The sequence below is a fragment of the Leiobunum rupestre genome, chromosome 11, assembly GCF_980474605.1.
Source record: "Leiobunum rupestre chromosome 11, qqLeiRupe1.1.hap1, whole genome shotgun sequence".
NCBI classification, from domain to species: domain Eukaryota; kingdom Metazoa; phylum Arthropoda; class Arachnida; order Opiliones; family Sclerosomatidae; genus Leiobunum; species Leiobunum rupestre.
This window is the reverse complement of record NC_143394.1, coordinates 8,298,162-8,320,755: the sequence shown is the minus strand read 5'-3', so window position 1 is coordinate 8,320,755 and position 22,594 is coordinate 8,298,162. Positions and strand designations below refer to the sequence as shown.

The 22,594-nt window shown below is 37.2% G+C and overlaps 1 protein-coding gene across 3 annotated transcripts in view; it reads right to left on the bottom strand.

Moving 5' to 3' along the window:
* Positions 1-22,594, bottom strand: part of ATP8B (ATPase phospholipid transporting 8B) — a 122,657-nt gene that overhangs the window by 28,748 nt on the left and 71,315 nt on the right. For 2 of the 3 annotated variants that reach the window (XM_090164115.1, XM_090164116.1), the window contains exon 2: positions 14,439-14,534. In XM_090164115.1, coding sequence (XP_090020241.1) covers positions 14,439-14,475 — 37 coding nt within the window. In that variant the 5' untranslated portion in view covers positions 14,476-14,534. Of the gene's footprint in view, positions 1-14,438; positions 14,535-15,674; positions 15,897-22,594 lie in introns of those variants that run through there. The other variant, XM_090164114.1, reaches the window with a different exon arrangement.

The window sequence follows — 22,594 nt, the reverse complement described above, 5'->3', positions numbered from 1 at the left end:
AAAACAGCTGCGTAAATAAGTTGCTTAAAACAAGTTCAACAAGCTGTTTAAATTTTCATCCACTAACCAAGATGATAAATTAAAATGATAGTGTGAAAAATTTGAATGATCAAGGTCTTTTGAATAACGCGCTAGCCAGCCATCCCTACGAGTATCAAACAAATACTTTCGGTTATCATTCTACGAAGTAAAAACATGGTTAATAAACGACTCTAAATAACCCCGGTAAATAGTAAAATAGCTGGCAGCAATCCACAATTCGGCTTCAAAGAGACGCGATGCCGGGGAATAAAACTCTTTTTACCGAGATTAAACGAAGGTGAATGGGAAAGATAAAGGAGCGGGTTAATCTGGCAATATATAAAAATAACAGACTTGACAGAAAAGGCGGTTAACAATAACAAAAGGAAATATGTCACGGAGAAGGTTGGTTCTGCCGAAGCCGATTGGCCGAACACCTGGATCAAAGGGGGCCGGTTGAAGGCTTCCGATGGTCAGCCCCTCTGCTCCGTATGACCAGGGAGGACACGCATCAAGCGCCTTTCCCCATCTAATGGCTTACAGGGGTTGCCAGAATAGACCACTGGGCGGCTTTCTTAACGGTTTGGCTGGCAGATTTTACCGCGTATTTCATGATTTACTTTTATTTTAAGATTTAACGGGTTACGGGCTCTTTTGATTTGCACTTTTAATCCCTAATAGCAGGGCTCCCACCAAAATCTCAAAAAAAATAGGGAAATAGGGGATTTTTCTGGCTAGAAATAGGGTGAAATAGGAACCAAATATTTTAAAGTAGGAACCAAATATAAGATATTTATTTAAACTTTTAAAAGCAGCAAATTTTTAAAACTGAATGTTTTATCACAAAAATTAAGTACTTAGTTTTAATTTCTAAAAAAACTTTTATCAATCCCAAAAATGACTATAAATTTTGCTTTAGTCCCATTCGACCGAAATCCCATTCGACCGAAGGCGGTTTTTGAGGTGTCCCATTCGACCGAAATCCGCCTAAACGTGCGGTTTTTATGTGTCCCATTCGACCGAACGCTTTTATGTGTCCCATTCGACCGAACGCTTTTATGTGTCCCATTCGACCGAACGCTGCTATATAAATTGGCTTTTGCTATGTTTTCAATTTAGTTACTGAAATAGTTAACTTAATCAACTCTAACCTAACCTAACCTATCCTAAACATGGATCTTCGATAGTACATACCTTATAAATAAAATACCAAATCACCCCGCCAATTGGGCTACATTTTAAAATTCTTTCGGTCGAATGGGATTCGGTCGAATGGGAATAAACGTAAATTTTTTGTAATAATTCTATCACCGCCGCTGCCGATAATTACAACGCGCCGATCGCGCCGCCGCCTTCGCCGCCGATACAAAGAACGGCGCGCCGCCGTTTCTTTTTTTATACACTTTATTTTTGGTATATATTTCATTTACGCGAAAATAACGACATTTGAACACGACGTCGAACGCCAAATTTTGGTTTTCGTATTTCGGTCGACGCAGAGTAATAGCACTTTCACTTAGCGTCAATAGATTCCAGCATTGCTATCTTGGCTATAGAGAGAGCCACTAATATAACCAAGGCTTATCCACATTTTAATTCCCTTTATATTTAAATGTTACTTGGTTTATCGATATGTTCCCCCCCCCCCCTTTCCTTCTTCCCCGGTTGACCCTAGTTTTCCGTTAGTTCCTAACTCCACCGCCAGAGCGCACATTTAACAATCGCCCGAAGCAAATATTCGGAAACGGGGCGTACATGTGTGAAGTACATTAATTAGTCCATGGAAGGACTAGTACGAGTTGGTATTTGCCCTTGCCCTTCTGGTCGCGTGTTTTTTAAACTGTAGCTACAAAAAAATGGCTCTAAAATTTATACAAACGCCGGCGTACGCCGCCGTAATATTTTGGGTCAAACGCCGCCGCCGAACCATATCAGATCGGCGCAGGCCTCTATTCCCTAAGGCCTGGAGCACGTACAAATTTCACGGAAGCCAAAATGAATCGTAATCATTAAAATATTTCCGTAAAAATACAGCTTACACGACGGAAAAGTGAGGTGAAAAGGTTTTGATGCATACGAGTAATAATAGGCTGGTGTCGTCCAAGTGCGTATGCGTGTGTGTGATCGGGAAGGCGGAAATATGCGAAGCCAAACGTACGGAACGTGTACAGTCAGAGTTGTGAAGAGCATCGGGGAAAGCGGTGTAGCCCAAGCGTGCGGAAAGAGGTACAGTTTCGCGGGGTACAGTCAACAGTAACGTATACACTGACGCATGGGTTCTTACATGTCGAGTAGAAATAATATGGCGGACGGCTAGTCAGATTTACACATAATTCATAACTAATACAAAATCTAGATGCAAATAGACCTTTCTATAAATTACTAGCTAAACAGACCGAACACTTTCACGAAGACAAACTTATTTATTCTTTGCTCTTAAAATTCTGCTTATGCTCATTCCTATTTGATTGGTGTTTATGGATGCGTCAGGCATGAAGTCGATTTTCAAAATATAGCTAAGGTAGCCTACGTTAAGATAGTATACTTCAAAATATAGTAAGTCCATAACTGAACTATTTACAAAATAAATGAGATATAGTTAATTAACTATTTATAATGGTCTGTATGGGTAATTTTCCAAGGCACCCTTAGAAATTTTCAAAATCCCATGTTATTTTCGGTAAGGAAATTTCCATTTTGCGTTGTCGAAAACATTTTCGGTTGCCATGGCAAAACTCATGCCCGTTGAAGTTTTCCTTTTGGGAATTTTGTTGATTCATTATGGCCTACTTAACCCCCGAGTTTGAACAAAATCGGCGTGTTACACCTCGGGTAGTCTCCTTGGGGAAGGTGGTCTGTGATCACTTTAACATTTGTATAACATGACTTATTTAAAACACTGAATTATGTAATTGTACACTAATCCTTTTTTACATTCAAAAATAATGAAAAAAATTCACCTAAACACGGGTACACGATTCTTTACAAAAATGTATTTTAGTTTCCTCGCTACTTTTCGCGTCGTAAAATATCCGTTCGCGGTCACGAAATAGACGGTCGCCATTGCACTATTGCAGTGACACCCAAGTGTTTTTAGATGCAATTTTTCTCTATTACTATTAATTAATATTAACATTATCTCGTTAAAGTTCGACTTTGAGATGGCGTTGCGGTAGAATTTCAAATGGAAGAAAAATTAACGTTGCGAAATGGATCAAACAGTAACGTCATATATTTGTTTTTCAAGATACCTTCGGGTATTTCCAGAGGGCCAAGATACCTTCGGGTATTTCCAGAGGGCCAAGATACCTTCGGGTATTTCCAGAGGGCCAAGATACCTTCGGGTATTTCCAGAGGGCCAAGATACCTTCGGGTATTTCCAGAGGGCCAAGATACCTTCGGGTATTTCCAGAGGGCCAAGATACCTTCGGGTATTTCCAGAGGGCCAAGATACCTTCGGGTATTTCCAGAGGGCCAAGATACCTTCGGGTATTTCCAGAGGGCCAAGATACCTTCGGGTATTTCCAGAGGGCCAAGATACCTTCGGGTATTTCCAGAGGGCCAAGATACCTTCGGGTATTTCCAGAGGGCCAAGATACCTTCGGGTATTTCCAGAGGGCCAAGATACCTTCGGGTATTTCCAGAGGGCCAAGATACCTTCGGGTATTTCCAGAGGGCCAAGATACCTTCGGGTATTTCCAGAGGGCCAAGATACCTTCGGGTATTTCCAGAGGGCCAAGATACCTTCGGGTATTTCCAGAGGGCCAAGATACCTTCGGGTATTTCCAGAGGGCCAAGATACCTTCGGGTATTTCCAGAGGGCCAAGATACCTTCGGGTATTTCCAGAGGGCCAAGATACCTTCGGGTATTTCCAGAGGGCCAAGATACCTTCGGGTATTTCCAGAGGGCCAAGATACCTTCGGGTATTTCCAGAGGGCCAAGATACCTTCGGGTATTTCCAGAGGGCCAAGATACCTTCGGGTATTTCCAGAGGGCCAAGATACCTTCGGGTATTTCCAGAGGGCCAAGATACCTTCGGGTATTTCCAGAGGGCCAAGATACCTTCGGGTATTTCCAGAGGGCCAAGATACCTTCGGGTATTTCCAGAGGGCCAAGATACCTTCGGGTATTTCCAGAGGGCCAAGATACCTTCGGGTATTTCCAGAGGGCCAAGATACCTTCGGGTATTTCCAGAGGGCCAAGATACCTTCGGGTATTTCCAGAGGGCCAAGATACCTTCGGGTATTTCCAGAGGGCCAAGATACCTTCGGGTATTTCCAGAGGGCCAAGATACCTTCGGGTATTTCCAGAGGGCCAAGATACCTTCGGGTATTTCCAGAGGGCCAAGATACCTTCGGGTATTTCCAGAGGGCCAAGATACCTTCGGGTATTTCCAGAGGGCCAAGATACCTTCGGGTATTTCCAGAGGGCCAAGATACCTTCGGGTATTTCCAGAGGGCCAAGATACCTTCGGGTATTTCCAGAGGGCCAAGATACCTTCGGGTATTTCCAGAGGGCCAAGATACCTTCGGGTATTTCCAGAGGGCCAAGATACCTTCGGGTATTTCCAGAGGGCCAAGATACCTTCGGGTATTTCCAGAGGGCCAAGATACCTTCGGGTATTTCCAGAGGGCCAAGATACCTTCGGGTATTTCCAGAGGGCCAAGATACCTTCGGGTATTTCCAGAGGGCCAAGATACCTTCGGGTATTTCCAGAGGGCCAAGATACCTTCGGGTATTTCCAGAGGGCCAAGATACCTTCGGGTATTTCCAGAGGGCCAAGATACCTTCGGGTATTTCCAGAGGGCCAAGATACCTTCGGGTATTTCCAGAGGGCCAAGATACCTTCGGGTATTTCCAGAGGGCCAAGATACCTTCGGGTATTTCCAGAGGGCCAAGATACCTTCGGGTATTTCCAGAGGGCCAAGATACCTTCGGGTATTTCCAGAGGGCCAAGATACCTTCGGGTATTTCCAGAGGGCCAAGATACCTTCGGGTATTTCCAGAGGGCCAAGATACCTTCGGGTATTTCCAGAGGGCCAAGATACCTTCGGGTATTTCCAGAGGGCCAAGATACCTTCGGGTATTTCCAGAGGGCCAAGATACCTTCGGGTATTTCCAGAGGGCCAAGATACCTTCGGGTATTTCCAGAGGGCCAAGATACCTTCGGGTATTTCCAGAGGGCCAAGATACCTTCGGGTATTTCCAGAGGGCCAAGATACCTTCGGGTATTTCCAGAGGGCCAAGATACCTTCGGGTATTTCCAGAGGGCCAAGATACCTTCGGGTATTTCCAGAGGGCCAAGATACCTTCGGGTATTTCCAGAGGGCCAAGATACCTTCGGGTATTTCCAGAGGGCCAAGATACCTTCGGGTATTTCCAGAGGGCCAAGATACCTTCGGGTATTTCCAGAGGGCCAAGATACCTTCGGGTATTTCCAGAGGGCCAAGATACCTTCGGGTATTTCCAGAGGGCCAAGATACCTTCGGGTATTTCCAGAGGGCCAAGATACCTTCGGGTATTTCCAGAGGGCCAAGATACCTTCGGGTATTTCCAGAGGGCCAAGATACCTTCGGGTATTTCCAGAGGGCCAAGATACCTTCGGGTATTTCCAGAGGGCCAAGATACCTTCGGGTATTTCCAGAGGGCCAAGATACCTTCGGGTATTTCCAGAGGGCCAAGATACCTTCGGGTATTTCCAGAGGGCCAAGATACCTTCGGGTATTTCCAGAGGGCCAAGATACCTTCGGGTATTTCCAGAGGGCCAAGATACCTTCGGGTATTTCCAGAGGGCCAAGATACCTTCGGGTATTTCCAGAGGGCCAAGATACCTTCGGGTATTTCCAGAGGGCCAAGATACCTTCGGGTATTTCCAGAGGGCCAAGATACCTTCGGGTATTTCCAGAGGGCCAAGATACCTTCGGGTATTTCCAGAGGGCCAAGATACCTTCGGGTATTTCCAGAGGGCCAAGATACCTTCGGGTATTTCCAGAGGGCCAAGATACCTTCGGGTATTTCCAGAGGGCCAAGATACCTTCGGGTATTTCCAGAGGGCCAAGATACCTTCGGGTATTTCCAGAGGGCCAAGATACCTTCGGGTATTTCCAGAGGGCCAAGATACCTTCGGGTATTTCCAGAGGGCCAAGATACCTTCGGGTATTTCCAGAGGGCCAAGATACCTTCGGGTATTTCCAGAGGGCCAAGATACCTTCGGGTATTTCCAGAGGGCCAAGATACCTTCGGGTATTTCCAGAGGGCCAAGATACCTTCGGGTATTTCCAGAGGGCCAAGATACCTTCGGGTATTTCCAGAGGGCCAAGATACCTTCGGGTATTTCCAGAGGGCCAAGATACGTTCGGGTTTTTCCAGAGAGCTGCTAGTACTATTCCAACTAGTAGGTTATGTAGTCTATAGTGTGACTATCACTAGAAATTTTAATAGGCGCGAAGTTACAGCTGACACACTTTTGGGTTTTCTTTTGCAAATACTGAATCTCAAAACGAAATGACCCGTAAAGCCAGTTTTGGGCTATTTCGTCAAACACATCTGGCTGTAGATGGTAAGAACGTGGCAACTCCGTTGACGCTTTAACCTTGACGAAAAGAGCGATATCGCGGGTGGGGGGCGATCCATTAGTTCTGTGGCGAATTTTTGGGGTCGGGGTGGAGTAGCTTATCACGCTAACAGAGATTACGGTCGCGACTAGAGCGGACAACGCCAGCATCGGCGATAACCAAGGCTTAAGGATCAACCCTCGCCCTATTTTATTGATCAAATTTACCCTCTCGCTGCGGAAAAAGGTAAAAAAATACATAAAACAGGCTGCGATGGTGGCTCCGAAGTGAGACCCGCGCAAAGATGAGCGAGGAGGATCTTCAGGGACGAGGCTTATTACGGATCGGCGTGCGAAGGCTGGCCAATTACCGGACAAGGTAGATGACCGGCTAAATCGCAATTGGAAAGAGACATTATTTATTTTAATGGTTGTTTGTAGTTTCCTAAAAGCGATAGTGCTCGATCAAATTTAACGGTGTGCACACGGAATAAATGCGTTTACGGTTAGTTTCCATAGCGATACTGGGATTGTCAAGCACGTAGATATAGAAAGTCTAAGGGGGGGGGGGACGGGTTATAACACAACCAGATGAAATCGCGAGCGCGAAATTTTTCGTTAGCAATAACGCATATTTAAAGTACTGGCTAGACTCGGGACGAGTGACAATGACATTTCCGCACGTGTATCAAACGAAGTTTTTTAATACATTTGCGAGAAAATGATAATATTAATGATCTTATTAATATATTTAATATATTAATATATTTTACTGTGCTGCGTTGCGGATATTTCAATTCATTTTTACGTCTTACTGTTTCTTAATGTTGCGCTTCTTTCGTAAGAAAGGAATCGAGTCCTAAGGGGGGGGGGGGTTTGAACCACCTAACCCCCCTTATATACGTCCTTGGAGATTGTTAATAACACCAAGTTCTTGGTCGCATTCAAATAGAAGCCATTTCATATGTAGATCATAATTTTTGTCGGGCATAATTCTTTAAGAAGGGTAATTTTGCCAATGCGAAATCTAAGTTGATGAATATTAAATGAGAAATTATCAGTATTCGCAAAACCTTCTCGGTTCTGAACGAACACGTGGTACATAATCGGCCTTAGAAAAACTGACGGGTACGAAACTTGTCACCATATCGAAATTGCAATGACATTTTGGACATAATGAAAATGGAGCACGTGACGAAGGTCAGATTGCGAAATTCAAAATGTTTCCGAGGTATTTCCAAGATGTGTTTTTACACACAATCTTAAGGGATTGGGGTGTACTGGGCCCTCGTACAGTGTAGCCGATGCCGCCACAAAACTTTCCACGAATTAGGCGTAGAAGTGCCCGGGATATCTCAATCGTAAGGAAATATCATGCCCTCGATAGCCCGTTATAAATTGGAGCCGAACAAGTTAATCATTTTTCGATTTAAGCGGTTTTTGGCGATTTTCGACTTAAAATTTACATAATTTTTTTAATTAAGAGCGACTTGGTTGAATATTATATTTTCAGTTAGTACTGATCATTTCTGAACTACGATTTCGGTTGCCAATTCGAGGGACCCTACAACTCGTATTTGAATTTAGTGCCCATTGATACAGGCGCCATCTAACTCGTCCACGCTTCAAAAACCAGTTAACTAGAAAAATTCCGAGTTGTCTAAAAATTAATTTTAAATATCTTGTTCGCGTTTCGCTACTTTATTTCCAAAACCAGGTAACTCGGAAAATTCATTTTCAATAAAATTCCTCTTAGGTTAATCCGTTAAAGTGCAAGATAAATTTAATTTTGAACAAATTTTCAATTAAGATTTAAAATATAGGTAATACATCGGGAGGATTGCGTGTACTTAAATGTCCGTGACATCTTGTTATTTTCATATTTACAATTGAAAAAAAAATTGTCCTGATCCAGCAAATTTAAATTATTTAATATAATTAAAATATTAGTTTGAAATTATTTTTTATACCCCGTTTTAGAAATGGTTTTAAGTACCTCGTTCTTGAAATTATTTTTATACCTATTTTATTTGTATGTTTCGAGTTGAACTGAAGGCGTGGCTAGGTACCATTGCGGGCGCGACTCGAGGCGTATTTTACAATCCGTCTAATCTTGGCAAAATATACCTCAAAAATAGAACTCGCAGGGCTCCCAGCCAATACCCTCTAAAAATTATAGGTATTATAGGTTTGGAATCCCTAAATTATAGGTTAAATATAGGTCTAAAATTATCAATATATAGGTTTTTAGAGGATCAAAATTCACGGATACTTAAACTTTAATAAAACAATATCACAAAATTATGACTAAAAGTATCACATTTTTGCTTTTTTGGAATACATAAAGCAGCCTGGACCACTTTTAAAATACCAACTTGTTTCAATTGTTTCTACCTCACGCAAAATTAAGGTGGTTGATCCGCTGAGATTCGTCAATTTTTAACCCTTCCAATTGTAGTAGTTTAAAATCATCGATTAAATTACTGTAAAACTTGACATCAACATCGAATGGTAGAGACTTTGCCACTCTTACACATCTCTCTAAGCTAATAGGCTTCTTGATTTCACTCGGTTTTAGAAATTGTAAATTTTTTTAAGATATTTTTGGAGATTTGCGAGTTTTTGATCAGGTAATCTGCCATTTTCCAAGAAAACCTTTGGCACAAATTTAAAGAGGCGGGAGTTTCGAGAAAAAAACGTAAACAATCCGAAATTTAATCAAACTGTCTTAGTATAATTTTCAACAAAATGTTAAAAGTATAGGATAAAAAAAGGAATTCTAGGTTTTTATAGGACCCTTTCAGAATTATGGGTAAATATAGGTATTATAGGTTCGCTGGGAGCCCTGAACTCGTACCACATTTTCAAAACATTATCAGTAAATAAACCGTCAATTAAAGCGGGAAACCGTATCAAATGATAGTTTTTATTCTTCAAGAAAACCACGAAAAGCGAATAATTTAATTTATGGTTTTAAACGGACTCGCGTGTCCAAGTCACCGAAGCGACTAAAAATACTCCCTCTTTTCTAGGTCAAATAAATAAACTACGATTTCCGGCCCCTTTAAAAGCCCCATTTTCGGGGGGTGGTGAAGGGTCCAGTTTGGAAGTTTTCGAACGGTTAAGCCGAGTTATGGCTCTGAAAACAAAAGATAAAAGCGAAAGTCGGTGAGACCGAAGAACCCAACGACGCGTTGCGATGACAAAGGACATTAAACGACGGAGCCGAAGGAGACCATCAAGGCATAATCCTCGCGCGATTCACGTAGAAAAACTACACGGTCATAATGTCCTACGGAAATTGCTCATAAATTTCCAAGTCATAACCGGAACTATCGATATTGTATCGAGACTAAAGTTAAGGAAAATCATGCCATCGATACTCCCACAAATTGCACGCTCATAAAACTGGTAGCTTTAAGTTTCAAGAACTATAAACTAAAAAATCTATAAAATTGTAATACGAACTGATTATTGTAAAAACCATTAGCTTGAATAATATAATTATATTAAAACAATTGTTAGCTCATAATATGGATGTCGATAACGAATAAAATATATTGTAAAACGTTTGAAGATTAATAATTACCAAACGATACATAAATTATTTGTGAAAGCTATGGATTACTATACAGAAGATTTATAAATCTTTAATTTATGGGTTTTTGTGATTATAGGTTAAAACATTACGACCCGCTTTCACTTCCAGGAGTCTACCGCAGTTTTGTGATAAGGAGTTATTAAAAATTCTATTGAAATTAATACTAACCTAACTCCAATTAGATCTTACGGAAACAATTTACCATATTTTTTCCAATGTAGGTTACAAACCTGTTTTTACTCCCTTACAAACAATTCAAAATATTATAGTTTCTACTAAAGATAAATTATCAGATACGGAAAAACTTGGCATTTATTCAATTTCTTGCTCTTGTACTATAGTGAGTTGCAGGCTAAGAAAGACAAAATATATAGTACAGTTGGCGCAAAGATACCTCAGATCATTTCCGGACAGTCGACCGCGCCTAATTTAAATTTGACCACTTTACGGTCAATTTCAAATATCGTGAGTTTCATCGTTTTTTCGCGCCATCTAGGAACCGAAATTGGAATCTATTTTTTAATTTCCTGTTGTCACGAACTTAATTACTGAATACAGCTAAAGAAGGTTCGATAATTGAAGCTCCAAATATTTTAAATAGCCCAAGAGGTTACTATAAAAAGCATGATAAAGGTTTATTGTTAACAAGTAAAGAGAAAAATATAATTTTAAACGTCTATAGCTCATTAAGACAACGTTACCCCCAAGAAAGCGTGGTAACTATTTTAAAAGAAACTGCTGATTTAACTGGTAAGACGTAGAAATAAATTTACAAAAATAAATAATTATCTATACTATTTTAAATTTAAGAATGATAGGAATGCCTTATCTTTTAAATTTGCTCGCCACCACAATTATGAAATTAAAAAATAAAGATTCCAATTTCGGTCTCTAGATGGCGCTAAAAGACGACAAAAAGAGCAAAATTCGAATTTGACCGTAAAATGGCCAAATTCAAATTTCGCGCGGTGGAATGACCGGAAACGATCTGAGGCATCCTTGCGCCGATTGTACTATATATTTTGTCTTTCTTAGCCTGCAACTCACTATAGTCAATATATAGGCCAAACTAACAGAACTTTCAAAAAACGTATCAATGAACAAGTGAAGGATTTACATTATAAAAGACCGTGGAAACCTCTATTACAACCCTGAGATAATTTTGAAGATATTAATTTTACTTTTCTAAATAACCGCTTACATCTTGATGTACGCAAATCTTTAAAAGTCCAATACGCTGTTTGAAATAACGGTTCTTTAAACCGAGGTGGGGACCAGTGCTTTAAAGGGGAACGGTCCAGCTTTAACCAGTTAGTGTTTAGTGGGCTATAGCCCATTAAAAACTAAAATTTATCGCGAAAACCGTATCAAAAAATATTGAGTGGTTAATTTTTAATAAAATAAAGAAAGACGCGAAAAATACGTTTTCCATGCGCGGCGCGTTCCAGTTATAAGAGACTTAAGCCTAAATTGCGCGATTTTAAAAGTTAGGATAGTTCGCAAATCGCTCATACGGGGTTAGGGGCGCTGGCAGCCCCTAAGATGGCGGTGAAAATTCAAACCCAAACACTTGGGCGTTATTTTTCGTTTCAACTTTTTGGGCCAAAAGCTATTTTTTCAAGACAAAAAAGGTACGTGGTAGTATATTGAACGTCTTGTTAATCTTTTGATACGGAAATAAGGCCATATAAGAACAAACAACCAAAATATAAATATAATAAGTAATAAAAAATAAATAGGAATGTATAAAATGTCTTTCTATGCTCCGATTGTATTGTTTCCCCGATGATGGCCTAAATATAGTCGTTCTTCGTAAACACTGAATTTAAAATAAAATAAAATAAACTAATGTTAATTTTCCGGAAAAATAAAACGGAAAAATATCCAGAAAATTTTCCAAATCGGAAAAATAAAAAATTTAAACAAATTAATTTTTAGGGGTTTTTATTTTTTTTTTACTTTTTACCGATATAAAATGTCTAATATCAGTAAACATACTACAAAACATTAATAGTGTTACATTGTTAATCAGTTTAAAGCTAGTCTAGAGGTTTAGTTTTAAAACGAGGTGAAAATGTCGCTTTATTTATATTTGAAAACCATATTAGACTAAACATGGAATCGCAACTTATTTTTCCGGAAAATTACGGAAAATTTTCCGATTTACAAGACTATAAAAAAAAAACGTTGTTTTTTCAATTTTGTTACTTATGCACAAGTAGCCACCACCAATTTTATTGAGTTATAAGAGGTAAAGCAGTTTTACCGTATATGGGTTACGTAATTATGGTTTATCACAGTTATGGGTTTTGGTGATTATGGGCTAATTATGATAGTGTTTTTTTAGCCTTATTGATTACGAAGGCATCGCGTACCTCAAAACCATCCGACCTGCCTTGGTTTCCAGGAATCTAGCGCATTTTTAAGCAAATTTATTTGCGATCACGAAAGTCAGTAACGCGTATTGAAACGCACAAGACTTCAATTTGGTAATTCGTAATTTGTTTAAAACTTGGCACGCGTTCGGAAGAGGTTTACGATGAGCCCATGATGTCGTCAGGACCACCCTAAAATTGATTAAGGTCACTCACGCTAGGCCTCTATTACCAAAGGCAGAGAGAGAGGTTAAAAGTAAGCCGACCAATCATTTTGTTTTACGTCGGGAGTTCGGCAGTTGCTACCGCGTTCTCGCCTCATCGTTACCTAAAATTCAGTACTCCGTTATTGACCTAAGAAACGCGCTCTTAATGATACGAGTCCATTAAGAAATTTAGGCTCCGGCCAAATTATTTCGACGAAAGATTACAAGGGCTTAACACTTCTCATATTCGCCACGTACAGGGTGCTGAGATTCTCTTTTTTCCACTTTCTAAATATGAATCGACCATTGTGAATTCAAAAACGCGCGAGTCAGTGCCGTAGAACCAATATTTAAAAGGTTGTCAAAAATGAGTTTTGACGGTACCCGCCAAAACTATTAATTTTTGGCGGACGAAACCGATAAATAACGAAAGATATTGGAAAATAAATAATAGTTGCATTGCACGATTTACGAACCTTGGGTTTCATCGACCTATTTATTATAGTTTTCTAGCAGAATTAAAAAGAGGGCAAACATTTCACCTGTCAAAGACTTTTTAAACAGAGTGTACTCTGGGCGCGCGACGAACGCTCGGTTATTAAATAGAAGTGAGAAAGTTCCGTTATGTTAAATAGCGCCACCTTCAGCCTCAAAATATCATAGCTAAATCGCTATTTCGCAGACGACAGTTTCTTGAATACTGACATATTTGCTAATTAGTAGTTCAGCAATGAATCTAGGGATGGCGCCACGTTGGCGGCTGCCGAGCGCTAGTCGCCATGACAGGCAAAATTATCGGTTCAGTTACCCTAATTATTCGCCCACACCAAGCTGCGAGTATTGGTTTCAGGCAATCGAGTACCAAATATTTTTTCATCGAGTATTCGAGTACTCGAGTACTGATTAACGGTAAACTTTATCTTATTCGAGTCGAGTAACTAACAAAAAACCTTTAGTAATATTTTTAACGAGTCGAGTTATCGAGTACTTGATTAGGAGCTGGTTTTAATCAGTTAATAATGAAAATAAATTTAAAAGGAGTATAAAGTAACTTTCAATGCTAAAACTAATGAACCACAGTTTCCACAACTTTGTAGGTACCGTTTATTGCCCCCAAAAAGTTGTAAAAACCCCTCTTTGAACTTTGAAGCCAGGAGGATAGAAAAAACAAATACTCGACGAGTTTAGAGAGCAGCTTATTCGAGTAATCGGGTACCCGACTATGCAATTTTTAGGTACTCTGTAATCGAAGAGTATTCTCCAATTACTTATTCGAGGTCAAGAAAGCCCTAGTCCAGGGACTATAAGGGTTTTCAATGTTTTGTCAAAGATTTAGAAAAATCATGAATTTTTTTCAAATAAAACCCTTCTTCTATAGACTGTTCAACAAAACTAACAGTCAAATGAACTCTCCACCGCGCCAGGCCCGGCGAATTGTTTCCAGCAATGACCTTTCGTATCGAGATAGATAACCCAGCTACGGGCAAAATAAATATTTCTGCAGTCAAACCCGCGAGTAACTGCATTATGGCAGCCATTTCAAAACTAATTTCGTATTCAAAAAATTAATTTATCCGTAAAAACCTGAAGCAATTTAATATTAAGGAATGTGATTTCAAGCTCGAGTGGATGGGCACGACCGAGCTTCGGAACGGACGGCAAAGAAACAGAAGTTACCTACCTTTTCTAACTTCCTTCTGCCAGAAGGCCTTGACCATGGTGGGCGAACAGGGATGTTCCTATCCATGCAATGGCTTCAGTGGCCCATCAAATTCGTCTAAGGAAAGAAACATTCATTAATAACCATATCAAATGTCTACAGAAAACAAGGTCTTTCTTAAGATATCTCGCTTCTATTTTCACATATTCTAGAGTGAACTTGGAACTGGCTCAGTTTTTATTCTATGTAGTTCTACCAATTTTTTTTATTATTTTCGTAAGACTCAAAATCCGTCATTTATTAATAATTTAAATTTAGCTGATTAATAATGGAAATTTCTACAAATACTTAATTTAACCAATTTCTAACGAATTCTAAATATACTTTTGGAAAATACTGCAACGAGAATATTAAATTTACGTTTCATACTATTAATATTAATTACATAAGAAAATAATATGAATTGAATGTAATTAATGTGCGATATATATTACAAAATATAACTTATTTATAGAAATAATATTTATAACCATATAATAATGCTGAGGAATAATTTTCCGTATTCCTTTCAAGAGATGGCGCTTTAAACTTAAAATCAAGACGGAGCCTGAAAAGAGGCGGGGCATCGGTATAACAGCGTAACACAGGAGCTACAAGCTGAAGTCATATTTTTCTTTGAGTAAATTATTTCTCGTCATAACAAAGAATACCGTTAAGATAATAAGAGTACTGGCAAGAATAATTCTTTCAATCTTAACTGTTTTTTTGTTAAAACCGGAAACGTAACGAATGATCTAGCTGCGGTTACAAGATTTGTTAGAACGCCTCGATAAGAACCCAAGATGGCTACTTCCTTAAAACATACACGTTGGAAGCAACCATTTAAAATTTCAAAATGTCAACATTTTTAAGTAAATAATTAAGGCAGTTTATGAAATAATGTTTTGTGGGTTAACTACCATAAACAGCTTTTATCGAAGGAAAAAACTGAACTTCTTTAAAAAGCAGAACTTCAGCGTTTCAAATCATCAAGTATTCTACACCTCCTTACAAAGAATAAAGTTCTTAAAATAACGAGACATTTAGCCCTAATTGGATTAGTTTACACCGTTAATTATAATTACGGCAAGAGAAGACTACCCTGGGCCAGTATGCGTTAATCAGCGTATTAAATATTAACTACAAATGAATTAATTATTAATTAATTACCGCGTTATGAATTAACAAACACTTAAAACCAAAAATTATCCACTATACCTGTCTGAATTATTCCATAATTAAAACTTAGTTTGAAGGAGTACGTATGCGGTTGGATTAATTATTAATTAACTCTTTATTAATTACGACACACACCGTTAACGCGAAATGAACGACTTTAGGTTGGATGGAAGTCGCCGAATATAATAAAAAAGATTTCGACCGCGTTATAATGAAGCGCTCTTATAAATGGCCTATCCTGAGTAAGACCTGTACGTTTTCGAGATTGGACTTAAGGAGTTTTTATCAAAGACCTACAAGTAACCTCTGCCGCGTTTCGATAAGGATTTTTTACTATTGTTAGAGGGGCGGTATGAGAGATAAAGTTACATATATCCCATTGAAAAACGTCATGTATAAAAATGAAATCGGATGTGATGTAATTTATGCGTTATTTTCTAACCGTAATACCACAAACAAATTTTCGAAATTCTTTAAAATAGACATAGGGCGACTATAAGAAGGCCTTACAATTTTTTATAAAAGAATTGTAAATTTGTTTTAAGAAAACAAATGAAAACATATGATGTTTATGTTCGAACGACAGGAAAATTTATAAATGAATATAAATCGAGCGAGGATTTTTAATAGGATCAAAATGTTTTGGCTGAGTCTGTGTGACTTAATAGCTTAAGTTATTTTGTTCAAAATGTTTTCCCACTATGTAGTTTTTAATACAGCCAAATGATAGGACTTCATTGAAAATATAGGATAGAATTTAAATATAAGCGTGACTACTCAAAACGGAAAATAGGCTTGTATTCAATATGATAGCGTCTACAATCCTACCCGCTCACTGTACGCGTTTTTTTAAATGTCTAATTACAAAAATTATCACAGCAAATCGATTCCATTTATATTATTATCAGCTGTTTTTTTTACAAATAATAAAAAATTATTAATAAAAAAACCAATCGAAATTTTGGAACCTATTCTTATTTAATCAAAAACCATTAACCAAAATTTTAACCCAATGAAAATCTTGGATATAATTACCACCCAATGAAAATCTTGGATAAAATTACCACCCAATGAAAATCTTGGATAAAATTACCACCCGATGAAAATTTGGATAAAATTACCACCCAATGAAAATCTTGGATAAAATTACCACCCAATGAAAATCTTGGATAAAATTACCACCCGATGAAAATTTGGATAAAATTACCAACCAATGAAAATCTTGGATAAAATTACCAGGCAATGAAAATCTTGGATAAAATTACCAGGCAATGAAAATCTTGGATAAAATTACCACCCGATGAAAATCTTGGATAAAATTACCACCCGATGAAAATCTTGGATAAAATTACCACCCGATGAAAATCTTGGATAAAATTACCACCCAATGAAAATCTTGGATAAAATTACCACCCGATGAAAATCTTGGATAAAATTACCACCCGATGAAAATCTTGGATAAAATTACCACCCAATGAAAATCTTGGATAAAATTACCACCCGATGAAAATCTTGGATAAAATTACCACCTGATGAAAATCTTGGATAAAATTACCACCTGATGAAAATCTTGGATAAAATTACCACCCAATGAAAATCTTGGATAAAATTACCACCCGATGAAAATTTGGATAAAATTACCACCCAATGAAAATCTTGGATAAAATTACCACCCGATGAAAATTTGGATAAAATTACCACCCGATGAAAATCTTGGATAAAATTACCACCCGATGAAAATCTTGGATAAAATTACCACCCGATGAAAATCTTGGATAAAATTACCACCCGATGAAAATCTTGGATAAAATTACCACCCGATGAAAATCTTGGATAAAATTACCACCCGATGAAAATCTTGGATAAAATTACCACCCGATGAAAATCTTGTATAAAATTACCACCCAAAGAAAATCTTGGATAAAATTACCACTCGATGAAAATCTTGGATAAAATTACCACCCAATGAAAATCTTGGATAAAATTACCACCCGATGAAAATCTTGGATAAAATTACCACCCGATGAAAATCTTGGATAAAATTACCACCCAATGAAAATCTTGGATAAAATTACCACCCGATGAAAATCTTGGATAAAATTACCACCCGATGAAAATCTTGGATAAAATTACCACCCAATGAAAATCTTGGATAAAATTACCAGGCAATGAAAATCTTGGATAAAATTACCACTCGATGAAAATCTTGGATAAAATTACCACCCAATGAAAATCTTGGATAAAATTACCACCCGATGAAAATCTTGGATAAAATTACCACCCAATGAAAATCTTGGATAAAATTACCACCCGATGAAAATTTGGATAAAATTACCACCCAATGAAAATCTTGGATAAAATTACCACCCAATGAAAATCTTGGATAAAATTACCACCCGATGAAAATTTGGATAAAATTACCACCCAATGAAAATCTTGGATAAAATTACCAGGCAATGAAAATCTGGGATAAAATTACCAGGCAATGAAAATCTTGGATAAAATTACCACCCGATGAAAATCTTGGATAAAATTACCAGGCAATGAAAATCTTGGATAAAATTACCAGGCAATGAAAATCTTGGATAAAATTACCACCCGATGAAAATCTTGGATAAAATTACCACCCGATGAAAATCTTGGATAAAATTACCACCCGATGAAAATCTTGGATAAAATTACCACCCGATGAAAATCTTGGATAAAATTACCACCCGATGAAAATCATGGATAAAATTACCACCCAATGAAAATCTTGGATAAAATTACCACCCAATGAAAATCTTGGATAAAATTACCACTCGATGAAAATCTTGGATAAAATTACCACCCAATGAAAATCTTGGATAAAATTACCACCCAATGAAAATCTTGGATAAAATTACCACCCGATGAAAATCTTGGATAAAATTACCACCCAATGAAAATCTTGGATAAAATTACCACCCGATGAAAATCTTGGATAAAATTACCACCCGATGAAAATCTTGGATAAAATTACCACCCAATGAAAATCTTGGATAAAATTACCAGGCAATGAAAATCTTGGATAAAATTACCACTCGATGAAAATCTTGGATAAAATTACCACCCGATGAAAATCTTGGATAAAATTACCACCCGATGAAAATCTTGGATAAAATTACCACCCAATGAAAATCTTGGATAAAATTACCACCCGATAAAAATCTCGGATAAAATTACCACCCGATGAAAATCTTGGATAAAATTACCACCCGATGAAAATCTTGGATAAAATTACCACCCGATGAAAATCTTGGATAAAATTACCATCCGATGAAAATCTTGGATAAAATTACCACCCAATGAAAATCTTGGATAAAATTACCACTCGATGAAAATCTTGGATAAAATTACCACCCAATGAAAATCTTGGATAAAATTACCACCCGATGAAAATCTTGGATAAAATTACCACCCGATGAAAATCTTGGATAAAATTACCACCCAATGAAAATCTTGGATAAAATTACCACCCGATGAAAATCTTGGATAAAATTACCACCCGATGAAAATCTTGGATAAAATTACCACCCAATGAAAATCTTGGATAAAATTAACAGGCAATGAAAATCTTGGATAAAATTACCAGGCAATGAAAATCTTGGATAAAATTACCACTCGATGAAAATCTTGGATAAAATTACCACCCGCTGAAAATCTTGGATAAAATTACCACCCAATGAAAATCTTGGATAAAATTACCACCCGATAAAAATCTCGGATAAAATTACCACCCGATGAAAATCTTGGATAAAATTACCACCCGATGAAAATCTTGGATAAAATTACCACCCGATGAAAATCTTCGATAAAATTACCATCCGATGAAAATCTTGGATAAAATTACCACCCAATGAAAATCTTGGATAAAATTACCACTCGATGAAAATCTTGGATAAAATTACCACCCAATGAAAATCTTGGATAAAATTACCAGGCAATGAAAATCTTGGATAAAATTACCACTCGATGAAAATCTTGGATAAAATTACCACCCAATGAAAATCTTGGATAAAATTACCACCCGATGAAAATCTTGGATAAAATTACCACCCAATGAAAATCTTGGATAAAATTACCACCTGATGAAAATCTTGGATAAAATTACCACCCAATGAAAATCTTGGATAAAATTACCACCCGATGAAAATCTTGGATAAAATTACCACCCGATGAAAATCTTGGATAAAATTACCACCCAATGAAAATCTTGGATAAAATTACCAGGCAATGAAAATCTTGGATAAAATTACCACTCGATGAAAATCTTGGATAAAATTACCACCCGATGAAAATCTTGGATAAAATTACCACCCAATGAAAATCTTGGATAAAATTACCAGGCAATGAAAATCTTGGATAAAATTACCACTCGATGAAAATCTTGGATAAAATTACCACCCAATGAAAATCTTGGATAAAATTACCACCCGATGAAAATCTTGGATAAAATTACCACCCAATGAAAATCTTGGATAAAATTACCACCCGATGAAAATTTGGATAAAATTACCACCCAATGAAAATCTTGGATAAAATTACCACCCAATGAAAATCTTGGATAAAATTACCACCCGATGAAAATTTGGATAAAATTACCACCCAATGAAAATCTTGGATAAAATTACCAGGCAATGAAAATCTGGGATAAAATTACCAGGCAATGAAAATCTTGGATAAAATTACCACCCGATGAAAATCTTGGATAAAATTACCAGGCAATGAAAATCTTGGATAAAATTACCAGGCAATGAAAATCTTGGATAAAATTACCACCCGATGAAAATCTTGGATAAAATTACCACCCGATGAAAATCTTGGATAAAATTACCACCCGATGAAAATCTTGGATAAAATTACCACCCGATGAAAATCTTGGATAAAATTACCACCCGATGAAAATCTTGGATAAAATTACCACCCAATGAAAATCTTGGATAAAATTACCACCCAATGAAAATCTTGGATAAAATTACCACTCGATGAAAATCTTGGATAAAATTACCACCCAATGAAAATCTTGGATAAAATTACCACCCGATGAAAATCTTGGATAAAATTACCACCCGATGAAAATCTTGGATAAAATTACCACCCAATGAAAATCTTGGATAAAATTACCACCCGATGAAAATCTTGGATAAAATTACCACCCGATGAAAATCTTGGATAAAATTACCACCCAATGAAAATCTTGGATAAAATTACCAGGCAATGAAAATCTTGGATAAAATTACCACTCGATGAAAATCTTGGATAAAATTACCACCCGATGAAAATCTTGGATAAAATTACCACCCGATGAAAATCTTGGATAAAATTACCACCCAATGAAAATCTTGGATAAAATTACCACCCGATAAAAATCTCGGATAAAATTACCACCCGATGAAAATCTTGGATAAAATTACCACCCGATGAAAATCTTGGATAAAATTACCACCCGATGAAAATCTTGGATAAAATTACCATCCGATGAAAATCTTGGATAAAATTACCACCCAATGAAAATCTTGGATAAAATTACCACTCGATGAAAATCTTGGATAAAATTACCACCCAATGAAAATCTTGGATAAAATTACCACCCGATGAAAATCTTGGATAAAATTACCACCCGATGAAAATCTTGGATAAAATTACCACCCAATGAAAATCTTGGATAAAATTACCACCCGATGAAAATCTTGGATAAAATTACCACCCGATGAAAATCTTGGATAAAATTACCACCCAATGAAAATCTTGGATAAAATTACCAGGCAATGAAAATCTTGGATAAAATTACCAGGCAATGAAAATCTTGGATAAAATTACCACTCGATGAAAATCTTGGATAAAATTACCACCCGCTGAAAATCTTGGATAAAATTACCACCCAATGAAAATCTTGGATAAAATTACCACCCGATAAAAATCTCGGATAAAATTACCACCCGATGAAAATCTTGGATAAAATTACCACCCGATGAAAATCTTGGATAAAATTACCACCCGATGAAAATCTTCGATAAAATTACCATCCGATGAAAATCTTGGATAAAATTACCACCCAATGAAAATCTTGGATAAAATTACCACTCGATGAAAATCTTGGATAAAATTACCACCCAATGAAAATCTTGGATAAAATTACCACCCATTGAAAATCTTGGATAAAATTACCAGGCAATGAAAATCTTGGATAAAATTACCAGGCAATGAAAATCTTTGATAAAATTACCACTCGATGAAAATCTTGGATAAAATTACCACTCGATGAAAATCTTGGATAAAATTACCACCCAATGAAAATCTTGGATAAAATTACCACCCGATGAAAATCTTGGATAAAATTACCACCCGATGAAAATCTTGGATAAAATTACCACCCAATGAAAATCTTGGATAAAATTACCACCCGATGAAAATCTTGGATAAAATTACCACCCGATGAAAATCTTGGATAAAATTACCACCCGATGAAAATCTTGGATAAAATTACCACCCAATGAAAATCTTGGATAAAATTACCAGGCAATGAAAATCTTGGATAAAATTACCAGGCAATGAAAATCTTGGATAAAATTACCACTCGATGAAAATCTTGGATAAAATTACCACCCGATGAAAATCTTGGATAAAATTACCACCCGATAAAAATCTCGGATAAAATTACCAGGCAATGAAAATCTTGGATAAAATTACCACTCGATGAAAATCTTGGATAAAATTACCACCCAATGAAAATCTTGGATAAAATTACCACCCGATAAAAATCTCGGATAAAATTACCAGGCAATGAAAATCTTGGATAAAATTACCACCCAATTAACTTTTATAGTACCAATTACAATACAGGATTCATACATCTATTGCTCAATTGAATTTTCCAGGTACCAGAGCACCCAATGTTTTAAGATGTCATCGCTAACTTAACCAATCCTATGAAGAGT